General features: G+C 35.8%; 1 protein-coding gene across 14 annotated transcripts in view; it reads right to left on the reverse strand.

Annotated features, from left to right (window-relative positions):
- Positions 1 to 17,562, reverse strand: part of Naa16 (N(alpha)-acetyltransferase 16, NatA auxiliary subunit) — a 59,210-nt gene that overhangs the window by 36,038 nt on the left and 5,610 nt on the right. For 9 of the 14 annotated variants that reach the window (XR_015638164.1, XR_015638163.1, XR_015638160.1 and 6 more), the window contains exons 3-9: positions 16,891 to 16,995; positions 15,438 to 15,595; positions 13,805 to 13,939; positions 9,852 to 10,005; positions 7,203 to 7,322; positions 3,219 to 3,314; positions 1,737 to 1,843 (exon numbers count right to left, since the gene is read on the reverse strand). Coding sequence is in view for 3 of the 14 variants with exons in the window: in NM_001399534.1 (NP_001386463.1) it covers positions 1,737 to 1,843; positions 3,219 to 3,314; positions 7,203 to 7,322; positions 9,852 to 10,005; positions 13,805 to 13,939; positions 15,438 to 15,595; positions 16,891 to 16,995 (875 nt within the window). In the remaining 11 variants the exon portion in view is untranslated. The remainder of the gene's footprint in view (positions 1 to 1,736; positions 1,844 to 3,218; positions 3,315 to 7,202; positions 7,323 to 9,851; positions 10,006 to 13,804; positions 13,940 to 15,437; positions 15,596 to 16,890; positions 16,996 to 17,562) is intronic. The other 5 variants (XR_015638168.1, XR_015638165.1, XR_015638167.1 and 2 more) reach the window with 1 other exon arrangement.

Raw genomic sequence — 17,562 nt, forward strand, 5'->3', positions numbered from 1 at the left:
TGTTTATGACCTGAGCTCAAGCACACGAGTGACAGAGTCAGAATGCCCAATGAGCACGTATAGTGATTCCACAGTACCAGAACCTGCCTACAAATGGAATTGATATGAATGCTGTAACTCACCAACCACTGTGGTTTGAAAATGGTTTGAGTGGGACTCTCAAGGCTTCATGAGCCAATCAGATGTTCTAATCACTGATCTTATTTCCAACATTATTTTTTATTTACAAGTATTACTTTTCAAAATATGAGTCAAACCTAAATAACCTGACAGAGGTTAGATGAAAATCTTAGTGTCCAACAGTGACCTTTAAAATGTTTGACTATAAAAAAGACCAGCCACATGATTTCAGACCTTAATAAGTAAGAAACAATTCTTAGGAATCAAGTATAACTTTCTTCCTATTAGCCGTCTTCCCCCTTTATAGTGGGGAGGGCTTTGCTGCTTAAGTCTCAGATCCTAAGCTGAAGTGGCCCTCCTACTTATCTACCAAGAAACAGGAACTGCCAAGTGTGTGCTCCTGGCTTTCCTCTCAGGCTCTAATTATCCATTTATCTTTCAAACTTACAAGACTTCAGTGCAGAGGCAGTTTCTTTACCAAACTTACTTGTATGCAGATGCACATGGGGCGGGGTGAGAGAGGTTGAGTATGAGTGTGTGTGTGTGATGTTTATGCATGTGCTCTGTTGTTTGAAACCTGGGACTAGTTACTTATGCAAGGCCACTTGGCCAACAAGCTCCAGGAATCCCCCCTCCCAGTACTGGATTTTAAGTACATGCCCATTTTTACATGGATACTCATACAGCAAGTTCTACACTGCTGACTGAGCTATCCCCCAACTCCTAAAACTATTGTACCTATTAGGACTGAACCTGTTAATTAAAACTAGTTGCTCATATTCCACTAACCTAATGGTATTTACTGTTATACAAAATCAACTATCCAGGCTAAGTCTAATATGATTACAAACTGGGAAAAAAAAAACCTATACTGTGAAATATATAATGACTTAGGAATACCTAAATATAAAGTTCTAATATGTTTGGTTTGGGGTTTCTGTTGTTGTTGTTTTGTTTGTTTGTTTGTTTTGAGAGTAGGTCTCACTATGTAGCCCAGACAGACCTGGAATTTACTGTGAAACTCTAAACTGGCTTCACACTCTTGACCATTCTCCCACCTTAGCCTATCAGAGCTAGTATTACAAGTGTGTCCCACCACATCCAGCTGTGTATAGATTTCCTTTTCTTGGGTTTCCAGAACAGGATTTCTCTGTGCAGTAGTACTGGCTGACCCAGAGCTTGCTGTGTAGATCAGGATGGCTCTGAACTCAGAGATCTGCCTCCCTCTGCCTCCCTAGTGCTGGGGTTAAAGGTGTGCCACCATTGCTCAGCATATCTTTCTTTTTTTTTTTTTATTTGGAGCTGGGAACCGAACCCAGGGCCTTGCGCTTGCTAGGCAAGCATTCTACCTCTGGACCAAATCCTCAACCCCAAGCATATCTCAGTATTTTGAAAATACCTTTCTTTTCTCTAAACTTTACAGCACAGTAACTCCTTTATTATCACTTATACTATATACATATACTTTTGGTATATAGAATTGATATATCAGATGCAATTATTTGGTGTAGAAGAAAAAAAGGGAAACTTGGTACAATAGAGAAAATAATTAAATCATAACAGTTTATAGAAGTCTGCCTATAATAATAGCAAAACTGAATAAAAACTAAACTTACCTTTTCTGTATTACAATACAAAGATTTCAAAGTAGTGAACAGGGGTGGACACCCTTTGCTAAAGTTTGGTCTCAGGAACTTATCCATGAGTTCTTGAAATTTTTTACCTAGAGATAAAAGCAAACTGTGGTTGATTGAGTCAATTCGTAAAGAACTGAACAGAACGATTATTCTGCAACCAGACTTAAACCCCCAAAGTCAGCAATATCTTGTCACATAGAAAGCATAATAGCAATGTTTCAGTTGACATTTCCCCTATTTCCACTCAAACTTCAGGAACAGGCAAATGAAATGATTATGCGTCTTCCTAATCTCTCCCTAACATAAACATGGTCCAAACTCCTAAAGACAACTCATATGGTGTTTGCCACATATTCTATAACAGGTACTACATTCAAGAAACAGCCAAATTGGGGTTGGGGATTTAGCTCAGCGGTAGAGCGCTTGCCTAGCAAGCTCGAGGCCTTGGGTTCGGTCTCCAGCTCCGAAAAAAAGAAAAAGAAAAAGAAAAAAAAAAAAAAAAAAAAGAAAGAAAGAAACAGCCAAATTATCTTCTTAAACACTAAAGTGGTATCACCAATTTCAACATCTGTTCATTCCTCAATCACGTATTAGGCATCCTACTATAGCCCTAGCATTATTTCAGGTACTGGTGATATAGCACTGATTATAACAAAAATTTATCAACAGAGAACATCTTCTAGAGAATAAGAATGACACTAACTAACATTAACATTTACAGTTAGATATGCATTTCCCTTAAAACCAAAAATAGTTCTATCCTATCTTCCCAGCACTTCTTCAGGCATACAGAGGAACTAACAACATTATGGTAAACAGTAGGAGGCAGTTGCTTAAAATATGCATGGTTCTACTTTGTGTATGCTCTTGGGTCTACTACACCCGGTTTCTTCATGTAAACCTAGACTACACCAAGTAGTATCAAAAGCATACATAGTATGGCTCAAACAAGTGAAGCATGTGACAAGTTAACTTGGTAGTCAGTGAAAAAGGCAGAAAAGAAAACCACTTATTCTTTTAATTTGTAACTATATAAACAGACTATTTTTTCTATTTATTCATTTTACAATTCTCTCTCTTCTTCCAAGTTGCCTTATAATAATCACTTTAAAGAAAAAAACAGACTACCTACTATTACATATCTGCTTATCCTGACAATTTACAAAACAGCCTACCTGACTAAGAACTTGAAAGAGTGAGGTTATTCAGCAGTAAGTCTCAGAGGCTGAGACATTCTAGGCCTAGATAAGATTCTATGGAAGCTAGAAGCTTCCAGGACTAGGTCTATGTTAGCAGACAAAGGCAATAAGCCTCAGAGACAACAATTAATCAGGTGAATAATTACTTTTACAGAAAGACAGACAGATATAAACTCTAGAAGACAAAGAAAAACTTAAAATACTAATGGTATCCATTAATTTCAAAAGTATTATTAGCATTACAAAGATATTCTAGTATTACCTGGGACAAAATTCAGTGGTAATCTTCTCGGTGAAACTGCTCTGGGGTGCTGCTTACTGATTTCTTCATAAATCTGAAGCCTCTCGTCTAGAGAACCTAGTATCAGTAAACATGTGAGATTATATATTATAACTTTTATTTAAAACAGCAATGAATTTTCATTGAAGACAAAAATTGCATTGCTGGTATCAAAACTGTTCTCAATTTTGTCAAAAATTACATTTAAAACTGAGGTGGCAAAAATACTATAATCAGGAAATCATTATCCTGATTGTGTAGGGTGGGTGTTGTTTCTTGGTTTGTTTGCTTTTTAGATAGGGCCTTACTACAAAACCCTGGCTAGCTAAGAGTTCCCTATATAGACCAGTTCAGCCACTGAACTCAGAGATCACCTGCCTCTGCCTCCCAAGTACTAGGATTAAATGCATGTGCCACACCTTAAAATTATCCTTTGAAACCAAACCTCCAGGAGAAACCCAACCATCTTTTCTTGACTACAGATTCTACATACCACTCAAATAAATCACTTACATCAAGTCATACAGAGATGCTGTGTATTTCTCTTCTATTCGTTAGCTTCCAAATCATAAAAAAGAAAGTCATTTTATAACATATTGTTTATAATATACCTTATATAAATGCTCTAAACTAATGGGGCCTCTCCCTAAAAGTCTACAATACCTATGAAGCTTAAATAACAGTTTTAGGATTGTGATCATAAATGTTTTAGTTTAAAGTGAACTATATTTCTCAATTTCTTTAACACTTAAAATCTGCAATGAAACTTCATAAGAAACAACAACAAAGGGGTTGGGGATTTAGCTCAGTGGTAGAGCGCTTGCCTAGGAAGCGCAAGGCCCTGGGTTCGGTCCCCAGCTCCGAAAAAAAGATCCAAAAAAAAAAAAAAAAAAAAAGAAAAAAAAAACAACAACAAAAAACTAAACAAAACAAAAAACCCTATTAAGAGAGTCTTTAGAGACAACAGAGATGGCTCAGCTATCAACAGTACTTGTTTCTCTTGCAGAGCACCTGGGTTTAATTCCCAGCACCCATATGGTGTCTGTAATTCTAATCCAGAGGACCCAGCCCCTCTTCTGGCATCTTTGAGCACCAGGTACACACATATATTCATAGACATAAAATATAAATCAGTCTAAAATAACAACAAAAAGAATAGACTCTTTAAAGTGGCAACCATTTCTCCCAAATAACATAAAGAAGTGATAAATTCTATCCAAAAATCATTTAACTTTTAGTATCATAAAGAAAATCCACACAAGAATGACATGCTATATACAGAATAGTAACAGTGTAACTCCTGCATATTTAGAGATATTATCACATACAAGCAATTAGACTACCTATAGTAATGTTTTAAGGAAAAAAGTTAAATATATTTAAGCTATAAGGATAGGTTTCAGATAAAAAAAATGTAATTTTTAAGAATAATCCACAGTCTCAGGCATGGTGGCACAATCCTTTAATTCCAGTACGAGGGAGGCAGAAGCAGGTGGGTATCTCTGATTTCAAGGCTAGCCTTGGTCTACACAGTTCTGTTTCTGAACTATCAGACAATCGATCCTTGGTAAATGCAAACAGGGTATCTTCACAGTAAATGAGCTGTTTGTATTAAGATTATAAAAGATTGTATTTGAAGATGTAATCTGGAAGATTTGAATAATTTGGAGAGGTAATTTGTGACTCATACCCCCTGTACTATGTTTTGGAGTGCCAATATGGTTGGATTTTTAAAATGGGGATCTCTGAAAAATATTTTTTCATATTCTGTTAACAACTTAAAGACTTCATAGAGCATTAAGGACCTTTATCTAAATTATATAAACGAAGGTTACTAAGTATACTTAAAAAAAGAGATATCTCTGCATTACATCCAGATAAAATGAATCTTATATATGAAATTAAGTTGGTATTAAGATATTACTGTTTTAATGCCCTAGTTGAAGTAACAAGCTGGGGGGAAAACATCTGAAGGACTCTAAAAACATAGGTAATGTAATAGTTGTAAAGCAATATTTTATACCATCAAGCACCTTAAAATGTGAACTACGGTACAGTTATTTTACTAAAACATTTAAGGACTTTACTATTAACTGCTTGTCAGTGTGGTGTTTAACCTTCACTGTCAACTTGAATGGATTTGGGTTCACCTAAAACAAACTCTGGGTCTGACTTGGAGAGCATCCAAAGAGGCTAAACAGACAAGCGAGGATCCAGAGAATGAGCAGCCCCATCCCATGGGTGGGAATCCAAGGGCAGACTGAGAGAGAAGAGGGAGCAAGCTGAGCACACATATTCATCACCTCTGCGTCCTGTCACTAGCCACTTCATTGTCCCACCCCACTGTCCTACAGTGGGCCAAAATAAACCCTTCTCTACCTGCTTTTGTCTAGTGACTAGGCATTAGTTAATAACTAGACATTTAAGGAAAAAGGCCATAGTTATTTTACATTTCCAGCTGAAAAACATGTAACTTTTGCCCTGTTTTTTCAAACACTATTTAGTCAATATTTTAATCATTTTCCTAAAAAGATGCACTTAAATTTTTTTTTAAAATGTTGTAACTAGTCCAGACATACTTTCTGTAAATAAATACCATTTTAAGTTGGGTCTCGTGGTGTGTGCCTATATTAGAACTTGGGATAGAAGAATAGAGTTCAAGGTCAATCTCAGTTACATACCAAGTTCAAAACCAGCCTCAGCTACAAGACCTTGTCTCAATAAAATAAAATGAAATAAAATTATATTTTTGATTTTGGGAATAGTAACTGCTCCTATCAATATTCAATTCTACAAATTTAAGACAAAATTTGGATAACAATCTCAGGAATTCTCAAAAATTTCACAGCTATCTAATTTCAAGATACATATTTTTCATTCTCCACAAATTGACTTGGCTTGAAGAGAACGATTTTCATATTGCCTCTCTATACTATATAACCTCAGTGAGTATTCTCTCACTCAACCATTACATTTAAAGTCTAAGATAACAGATCTCTAGTGACATAATATTAATTATGCCATTTTCCAGAAAGGAAATACTCATTCTTTTCCTCATCTCTCTAGTTAGGTTTCTGTGTTTTGTGTGTGTGTATGATGTGTGTATTGGATGTTCATATATGTAAGTGCAGGTGACTGCATGGCATTACGTATAAGAGGCCAGAGGACAATCTCTTGTATGAAGTCCTTACCTTCTACCTTGTTTGAGACAGGTTCACTGTTCGCTGCTGCATACTCCAGACTACCTGGACCACAGGCTTCCAGATAACAAACATGTCTAGATTTACATGAGTTCTAGATATCTGACCTCAGACCCTCACACTTCCTCAGCAAACACTTTATACACTGAGGCCTCTCTCCAGGCCTGTATTTGTTTTGGAAACAGGGTCTTAATATGTAGCTCAGGCTGCCCTTGAACTCCTAAGTTTCCTACCTTAGCTTCCTAGGATTATAGACACGCATCACCAGGCTTGACTCTTGTTTACTAAAATTTTAAATGACCCTTACTCTCACTGGCAAATTCAGAGTCTATTTCTTCAGGATTCCAATGTATACTGAAGAAGATCAGCTGAGACATCCAGCCTCATGCAATGGATTCCTGGACTATCAGGAGACAACCATTGTTCAATAGCTGGACCACAGCCTTCGAGCTGCTCTAATAAATCCATTTTTACATAATACATATTCATTCTATCAGTTTGGTTCCTCTAGAGAACCGAGAAACACAGACCCTAATATGAATTTAAAAAAAGATTTTAAATGAGTAAAGGAATTTAAAAGGATCTATTAGCATTGTTATTTAAGTATAAACATTTTAGTTCATTTTCATGCCCACATATAATCTGTTACTTTACTACATGGAAAAAACAATTGTTAACGTTAAAATTATCTATCTTTAAAGATTAGTATACCTTTCATTTTATCACACTTCAAAAACTAGTTAAGTGGAGAAAAATCATTACATACGGAGTTGCAATGCTTTTTCCAAGCCTTCATAATAACACCAATTTTCTGCATTCCAATCAATCAAGTTTTTGAATACTTCACTGGCTTCTTTTAGTCTTCCCAATTTCAACAGCATTTCCCCTAAAATTAAGTTTAAACATACATTTATTTTATTTAAACATTACTTTTCTGACCCAAGAGAATTCTCTAAGCATTATTAATAAACAGATAATTTAGGAAAACCTCAATTCTGTGTGCTTCCTTTAGGGCATATTATATATTAATGTACAGTTTGTCTTCAGAATGAACCACTTTCATTTTTGACTCCTTCCCATACCCTAAATATACAGACAGATACTAACTTCTTAGTAAAAAAATTATCTTTTCAATATACATATTTTTATGGCCTCTTGCAGATAACTAAAGCAAAACAGTAAAATCCAACTGGCAAATCATCCACATGAAATATGCCAACCTTATTACTGTAAAATTTAAATGTGTCTTCCTTGATCAGTTCCTGTACTAAGTGACTGTCCATTCTCTTGGTTTCTTTTCTAGACCATTAAAATTGTTTAAGCACAATTATTTAACTAAACAGTATTTCACAGCAAGAAATCACATAAGCCATGGTGATAAGGTTTAAGTTCAAAATCGATTTACAAAAATCGCCAAGTGGGTCTGGAAAATAAGGCTCTAAAACCCCTCAGACACAATGGGAAATACATTTAAACTAAGGTAAAAGAGGCTTTTTTAAATGAATATACCACACATTCCTATTCCTAATAGTTCCCATTCCCCAAGGAACCATCTAAAAGAAAAAAAGGCTCTGGAATAGCTCTATAATATTATTTAAGATTCTGTAATGTTATATAATTTTATACAATCAATTTCCAAAATAAAATTAAACTAGGTATATTACATTGTACATACCAACTTTGTGAATTTGAGCAAGGTTAGACCTGATACAAAAGGGGCTGGCACCACTGTTGGGAACAGAGAAACAACGAACACACCCTAACTCCTGCACAACTGTTATTTTGCCCAATCTAATCACTGTCCTGCTTACCCCATATATAACTGGCAACAGCATATTTTTGACTCCCATAAACATGTTATCTGTTACCGCCATGAAGCAAACAGTGTCAGGATGCACAGAACAAACAAGTGCACATACTTATCAACTAAGTGAAAATATACTAACGTTTACAACTTTTAAAAGGATCTTTGCAAGCTAATGATTACAAATGACATAAATATCAGAATACTATATGGGCCTACAAAGTTCACTGAAAAAAATAACATAGCCCAACACCTCTATAAGCCATATTGAGAACTGGCTAATTTATTCAAGATTAGAGAGCCCCAAATCTTTGCCGACAACATTATGAATGAATGTGGTGATGTAATGAAGCTATTTACAAGATTTTTTTTAATGAAACCAATGTCACTGTATCATATTTATTTTGTAATAACTGTATTCTTTCTTAATGTTATAAGACAAAGAAAGCCAGAGAAAAACAGCTGCGCCTGAGAATATTAAGATTTAATCACAAAAATAGCAATGACACAATAAGAAGGAAAAATAATTGCCCTTTTCTTTGGTTCCATCACAGATAGTAGAATAAGAAAAAGAATACTTAATTATATTTTATTGATACTTTGAAAAATAGTGCTGTCACTAATACTGATACTAATATTAATTATAATAAATTACTAAGTTAGGTATCAAAAAGCCAGCTAGGTGCCTAAAAGCATGTATTGCTCTTGCAGAGAATTTGAGTTTAGTACCAGCACTCAAACTGAGCAGCTTAGAACCACCTATAACTGCAGCTTCAGGGGATCCAATGCCTTTACATCCCTGACAGCTGCATCACCTATTACACCCACATATAGACAGACACACACACACACACGCACACCTATTATAGCCACATAGACAGACACAGACACACACAGACACACACACACCTATTATACCCACATATAGACAGATACACACACACACCTATTATATCCACATACAGACACAGACAGACAGACACACAGACACACACACACACACCCCTACACAGTTAAAAGTAATAAAAAACAAATCATAAACAAACATACAAAAAAACCCAAAAAACTGGGGTTGGGGATTTAGCTCAGCGGTAGAGCGCTTGCCTAACAAACGCAAGGCCCTGGGTTCAGTCCCCAGCTCCGAAAAAAAGAAAAAAAAAAAAAAAAGAAAAAAAAAAACCCCTAGAGGCTGGAGAGATGGGCTCAGTGGTTAGGTGCACAGACTACTCTTGGAGAAGACCTGGGTTCCATTTCTAGCAACCACTCGGCAGCTTACAACCATCAAAACCTCCAATTCCAGAGGACCAAACACCTTCTAGTTTCTGAAGGCACCAGTCATACACATGGTACACACACACATGCAAAGCAAAACATTCATATACATAAAATAGAAACCCAAGTCAAAAAATGCTACATATTAGCAAGAGGACAACAGCTCCTTAGTTCCCCCCATGTCATCAAAAGAATGTCATGGCGATTAAATTAATAATGGTTTAGTAACCAAGTGCTTAGACAGCCACTAAATACATAGGGTTAATTGTTAGGACAAAAATGGCCATTTTAAAGGGCTATTTAAAAAACAAAACAACAACAACAACTAAATCAACTTACCCTTAATTTCTTCCACCAAAAGTTTATCACATATCAACTTCTCATATGTTTCTATATGTTCCAAAGATTCCTGAAATAAATTTGCCTCTCTCATCACTTGATTCTGATATAGTAACAGTTCGCTATATTCATAAGCTATTTTGTTGGGAGGAACCTAGAAGAAAACAACCAAATTATCTTATTTGTGCAACTATATAAATTGTTACAGATCTTCAAATTTTTTACTCAGGATTCTTTTGCAAATTTAATCCAGAAGCAGTTAAAAATAGGTTAGTAAATGGTCAATTTCATCTTTAGAATAAAACAGGTTTATAAGGCCAAGTGAAGAGGAAAAGAGCTTAAATCCAGATATAAAAGTGGGTGACATCTTAAGGAATCTGCCAAAAACTTTTAAAGAAAAAACAGAACCAATAATGGAATTTAGCAAAGTTTTATACAAAATTTCCTCAAGAAAATACTGTGAAGCAGGGCATAGCAGAGTAATGTCAGCACACACAACTGTAATCCAATGCTCAAAGAAGCAGATGCAAGAGACTTCAGAATTTAAGGCCAGCCTCAGAGACAGGAAGGACAGAAGGGAAAGCTTCCTTAGGCACCTTTCTAAATTACGTGGTAAGGTCTAAGGAGCACCAAAGAATTATTCTCTTCCCGCCCTTTATACTGTACCCAACAGGACAGGAAGAGCTGAGGCACTGTTATAAAACCTCTTGAGTGTTGTAGGCCTGGTCCAACACATCCACACAGAAAAAGTAAAAAACTGTAAGTTGGTTATGGACCAGATCAACAAAATTAGTAACTTAACCTAGAATGACCAAAGGGAAAAACAGATAGCATTAAAATCAGAAACTAAAGAAACATCACCACAGGCCTGAGATTTAAAGAAGAGAAGGAGGAGGAGGAAGAAGAGGAGGAGGAAAGAAAGAAGCAAAGATAGATTAAAAGAGAAGACCACAGAAAATTAAATGAGAAATAAATTAATAAGATGAATTAAATAAAAGCTTTTATAAAAAAAACTGACTGAAAGGGCTGGAGATGGCTCAGCAGTTAAGAGCATTGGCTGCTCTTCCACAGGTCCTGAGTTCAATTCCCAGCAACCACATGGTGGCTCACAACCATCTGTAATGGGATCTGACGCCCTCTTCTGGTGTGTCTGAAGACAGCTACAGTGTATTCACATAAAAAAAATAAATTAAAAAAAATGATTGAAGACATAAAAAAATCTAAATAGCAATAGAAAATAAAATTCATAATAAATATCCCATAAAGACCAAGATGAGATGGCAGCACAGGTGCATTCTACCAAATGTTTACAGAATTAATGCCAATCCTTCAGAGTATTTCATAACAGAACAGAAGGAGACACTTCAAAACTTAAACCCTGAGGCCAGTATTACCCTGATATAAAACAAAACCGGGCTGGGGATTTAGCTCAGTGGTAGAGCGCTTACCTAGGAAGCGCAAGGCCCTGGGTTCGGTCCCCAGCTCCGAAAAAAAAAAAAAAAGAACCAAAAAAAAAAAAAAAAAAAAAAAAAACAAAAACAAAACCAACCAACAAAAACCCCTATAGACCAACATCCCTTTGCCCAGGGTTGATGAGTGTGTGTTTGGCGGGGGGGGGGGGGGGGGGGGGGGGGGGGGGTCTTCTGTTGGTGGTAATTTTTGTTTTGTTTTGATCCTCTCACTATGTAGACCAGGCTAGTCTGGAACTCAGAGGCCTGCCTCTGCCTTGCTGGAAATAAAAGCATATGCCACCATACCCTGAGATGATCGTTGTAACTTGACACATTCTAGAGTCATCTGGGAAGAGGGTCTTAGTTAGCCTGTGGGCATTTCTGTGGGAGATTATCTCAACTGATGTGAGAGAATCTCCTTTCCCTAGGCCTGGGAACCTATAGTGTATGAGAGAAGAAAACAAGCTAAAGACGTAAATGCATGCATTCACTCTCTTGGCTCTGACTATGGATGCCACTGGATACTCAAGTTCTTGCTGCCTTGACTTCCCTGATATGACTGCAACCTGGAATTGTGAGCTTAAAATAAAACCGTTTCTTCCCTAAGTTACTTTGGTTAGGATGTTTTATCACAGCAACAAGAAACGAATAAAAGACATCTAGTATTCCTACACTTCATTAATAACAGGAAGACATAATTGGGTCAGGGAGATAGGCAAGTGGGTAGGGAGTGTTTTACAACCTAAGCTCAATTTCCAGGAACTGTACGATAGAAGGAGAGAACCAACTTCTCCAAGTTATCCTCTAACTTCCATATGTTGCACAAGCACAAAGAAATATTAAAAAAAAAAGATGTAAAATCCAATAAATAACTGGCACGAGGCATCTGCACAATACAGAGAAACAAAATTCATATAACAGTGCTGGTGAATGTTTAAATTAGTATAGCTACGTCACAAAGCCATAATACCAGATCTAGTGCAGACATAATTACAGTCCCAGAACTGTTAACTTTTATAATTCCAGTTTTAGATTTACACTGAAGACAAACACAAATGTAGTCAACGCAGCAGCAAATAAGGGCATTTATAATAGCACTGTTCTTAATAGAGACAAAGTAGACAAACTATTCCTCATTTATACAACACAACAAAACACAGTGTTTTAAAAAATGGATAAATGAGGGGGCTGGGGATTTAGCTCAGTGGTAGAGCGCTTACCTAGGAAGCGCAAGGCCCTGGGTTCGGTCCCCAGCTCCGGAAAAAAAAGAACCAAAAAAAAAAAAATGGATAAATGAGCCCTAAATTAATATTAATAAGTCTCCAAAATGTTGAAAAAAAAAAGCTAACAGGTTGGGGAGATGGCTTAAGGAATAAATCACTTGCTATAGAAGATGGCGACCTGAGTTTAGATCACTGGAACCCATATTAAAAGCCTAAAGTAGTAGAATTGCAGCAGCTGCAATCCCAAAACAATTACAAGGAGGTATGTGCTGTAGACAGAACTGTTCAGCAAGCCACCTAGTCTATAATACACAGCATACACATACATACATACACACACACACACACACACACACACACACACACACACACACAAGACCCTTTCTCACAGCAAGGTGGAAGGCAAGAACTGTCTCTTGGAGTTTTCCTCTGACTACACACACACACACAGTCACCCACTCACAACACACAAAAGATAAAAACTATCAGGCTAGAAACAGTGATACATGCTTATAACTCCAGGACCAAGAAAGGTAAGCTTAGAGGATCTTGAGTTCAAGGCCAGCCAGGACTACACTATGAGACCCTGCCTTAAAAACTAACAAGCAAACAAAAACTCTCATGTAAATTCTTAAATATATAAACAAGTCTGTATCTTTTATAGATGTATGCATGGCATACATACAAAAAGGAATCTCTGTACTAATTTCAGATTAGTGGTTACCTCTGGAAAGGTGCAGGAAAAACTTAAGCTACTTCTATATAATTTTTTAAGTAAAACCTTTAACAATTATAGAATGTTAACATATGTAAAAGAGCTAATATGCTTTATATTTTTATAAAACAGGTTAAGTATTCTAAATATTCTAAATACATTAACATAGAACAAAAATATACCTTTTCCAAATCCCTAACTAAATAAAGTAATATATAATCATAAAAACAATTCATCTTCCAAATTCTTTTCATTTTACTATTTTTCTAGTTCTGCAGATTGACCAGGGCTGTGCACCCATAATACAACCGACCAGACAAGCACTCTTCCTGAGCTCCACCACCAGTCATCATGTTTTATTTCTTTATCTGTCAGAATACTGTTGAGATTACTATCCACAAAGCTTAAGAATTAGTTTATTTTATACTGGGAATTCTACATTTTAAACTTTTCTTAATTATTTTGAGATATTTTTCATTTTTTTCAGTTTTCTAAGAAAAATTTAAAGGTAAAACTCAAACTATTTTAGCCTGCAATATTAGGAAAAAGTGTTAAAGTTCTTACTTGCTGTGTTTGTCTAAATTCTTCTAATAGTTTTAGCGCGGTATCATAATCTTTCAGCAAATGGTAAGCGATGGCATATCCAATCCAGGAAGCACGCTGTGTCGGGCGTAACTGAAGAAGTTGGTATCTTGTCTCCTAGGAAAGAATTGTTTTTTCTAAGTTCTTTATTTATCTAACATGTTTACATTGTATCTGAATTTTAATAATCTTTAATAACATTATAATTAATTCAATCAACAAGTACCAGTTCTAAAACATTATAAAAATGTTCTTCACATTTCTAATCTAAGTCAAGTCTCTGTGCCTTGTAGTCCTTGCTGTGAGGCTGTTACAAAATTAGGATAGCTTCTGACTATACTAGATTTTTAAAGCTATTATATGAAATTAGCTTATTTATATTATTGTAAGTGGTCTCCAATATAGGATGGAGCCAGGAAAAACACTATGGGGCTCTTCCAGTGGAAATGCCCACTGCCAATATGAAACAGCTGAATTTCTGTACTATTATGAACAAAATATCAGAAATCCTTCCATGGATACACTAGAAAAACCAAGGGTATTCTGTGTAGCAGAAAATCCAACTTCTCTACAGAGGCCCTACCTCCCAGGAGTAGCTCATTTCTTTCTCAATGTTTTCGCACACTGAGTCTAGAAAATGTCTATTTAAGTTTGCTGACTATTCCATGGTTACAAGTGGTGCAAAGGAGGCCATTCTTTTCAGGGCCTCTTAGCCATCGCTGGTCCCTTTTCATAGAACATCAAAGTACAACACTTTATATTACGTTCACTCTTGCTTCTGTCACCCGCTCCTTCATTTAAGCGTGGGTCAGTTTTTCTCTCTGGCAAATACTAATGTGGGCCCAAGTTCAGTTCCCAGGACACACTCTGGGCAACTCACAACTGCCTATCATGTTAGTTCTACAGAATCCAGTCCCCTCTTGTAGCCTCCATAGGTACCTAGACACCTATGGACAAATAGAGACAATACCACACATAACTAAAGAGAAAAATGGATCTTTAAAAATACCATTTTCGTGCTCGCTTCGGCAGCACATATACTAAAAATACCATTTTCATGACAATCCTTTCCATAGTATTTTATGCTTACTAACTTAATAAAAAAAAGCTAAGTAATCTTCAGATTTCAGTAAAAGCTGAATGTCAAGTCCATTTTCAGTTTAGCAAAAATGTTAAAACAAAAGATATTAGTATAATATGTTTTTATTGTGTGTGTGCGTGCATGTGCACACATGAGTGCACATGTGGAAGCCAGAAAACAGCTTTCAGAAGTCTGTTCTCTCCCTCCACAGTTTAAGTCCCAGGGATGCTACTCAGGTCATCAAGCTAGGTGGCAAAGGTCTTTATTCTGCTATCTCAGTTTACCCTTATTTAATGCTCAAGTATTATCATAGGGCAGTCCAAGTGGGTATAACATCTTGCCTTAGGCTTACTTCATCCTGAATTCTATTAAAATTTTAATCTTTACCCCAAGTGTTGTAGCATATACCTTCAATCCCATTACTCAAAAAAAAAAAAAAAAAAACAAACAAACAAACAAACAAAAAACCCCCAAAAAACAAAAAAAAAAAACCCTTGGCCCCTGTATTGAAAAAGTACATTTAAAACTACTTACTCGATAACCTTCAAGATCTCTCATCTGAATCTGCAATAGAGAGAGATCCCTCAATATTTGCAAATTATCTTTATCTAACTTGAGGGCATTTCGGTAGCACTTAATAGCTTCATCATACTTCTTATCAGAACGTTGCAGGAGCCCATATACATGCCAACCTATCAAGTTAAGGAAACACAGACAGCCAGACACTACAATATACATTGCAATAATCTCAAAAGTATTTCATCTGGAATGTGTTTCACAGTGATCTGGGATCAGAGGGAAAGGACAATTAGAAACAGGCAAATACAAGCACAGCCAAGCTTTGACTATTCAAGCTGGGTGATGGGGACACAATGATTCAACACTCAATCTCTCCCATTTTATCCATGCTTGAAAATTTCCATAATATTTGTAGGTAACTTTTAGAAAATTCTTGGCAAAAATTTGTAACATTTTCCTACATTCAATTCCCTGCTTTTGTAACCAAGCAATCTCAAAATTCACTTATATAAAGATTGTCTTTATTTTCTAAAATAAGTTTAGATATTATCCAATTCTAAGTAATATAACCACCATTTAATTCACTAGTGATATTAAAAGACACAAAATTAATTTTTACTCTCTTAGTTTATCTTATGCCAAACCCCCAAAACTACCATAATTACACTGTAGGGTAAAGTCTGGGATAAGAAAATAATCATTTAGTATTTTGAGAGACTCCTAAGTTAAATATGTGAAAATATGGAGACTATGAATGGCAAATATTAATCATATGCTAAATGAATTAAATGCCAGATATATAAGGGTACTATGTTAAAAGACCAAACACAAACATGGGAAATGAAGAAATTTCAACAATCCTTCTTTAAAAGTTTTTTAAATTGGTTTACATGTTGAAATACTAGCAAATGAAAGGTACTGTAAATATTCAGTAAAGTAATAGTTGTATCTGTGTTAATAGAATTCAAGCTATAGAACCAGTTTTTCCTGACACAAAATAAAACCTGGTTTTCATTTCATTTGCTAGTTTTGCAGTGCTAGGGGTTATACCCAGGACGCCTTGCATGCACTGGGTAAGCACTCTACTACTGAGCTACAGATCCAGCTAAACTTGTTTTAAAATAGGTTTCTTCTAAATTTAAAAATTCATCTAAAACTTCTAAAAGAAAATTCAAGAAACACAAGTATTTATATAGATTAAAAAACTAAAATTCATTTTCTGAAGTAGGGAAATATCAATCAATTCATGGATGTTTAAGGAAAGAGCTGGTCTCTGTCTCTCTATGAAGATTTTCTTTAAAATACTCCAGAAAGGATCAAGGAACAGAATACTGCTGATGAGTAATGGTTAAATACATAGACTTCACTAAAATTCCTAAGATTTCAAGTTTCACAGAAAAGTTGTAAAATTTGAATTAGAAAAGACAAGTAAATGAAAACAAAACCACAAAACTATGGCAAAGGATACAGACATGACTCCTGACGTCACTGCGAAGTCCTTTTCGAACAAATTCATACGCTTCTTCTCTTTTTCCTAAACAGTTCAATGTTAATCCTTTCATAGCCAAAGTCTCTGAAAAATAATTTTAATCTGTTTACAAATCAAAGATTCGAGTCACTCTCCTAGCACTCCGTTAGTATCTGGGATCTAAAGTACTAACTACTCTTACCCCAGGGCTTTTATCTTCATTACAAAGGTACAAACGATAGTCAGACTTACTGTTGGCTTGAAGCATCTCCCCACCCCACTGAAACCAATTTTAACTAATCATAATCTACTTTATACCTCACAAAATGACTGACTACCTAAATATATACACTGTAATCAGTATCACCATACTCAATACTGAAGTCGTATTCTAAAATGCCTTAGACTGGAATAGAGTTCTACCCTTTACAGGACTCTATATGGAGGGATTTATCCTCTGAAAAGTTTAACAAAGCAGGCATCCCAGTTCTCTTGAATTAAATTTACAGTAGTTCTATACTTTTGCAAGGCCAGTTCATTTCTGTGTGTTTCTATACACGTTTTTGTGTGTGAGTGCAGGTAAATACATCAGGTACACATGTGGAAATCAGAGGATTTCCTCAATGTTATTCCTCGATGTACACTTTCTTTATAAGGCAGGATCTCTTTGCT

The sequence above is a fragment of the Rattus norvegicus genome, chromosome 15 (genome assembly GCF_021556685.1).
Source record: "Rattus norvegicus strain SHRSP/BbbUtx chromosome 15, alternate assembly SHRSP_T2T, whole genome shotgun sequence".
Classification (NCBI taxonomy): Eukaryota; Metazoa; Chordata; class Mammalia; order Rodentia; family Muridae; genus Rattus; species Rattus norvegicus.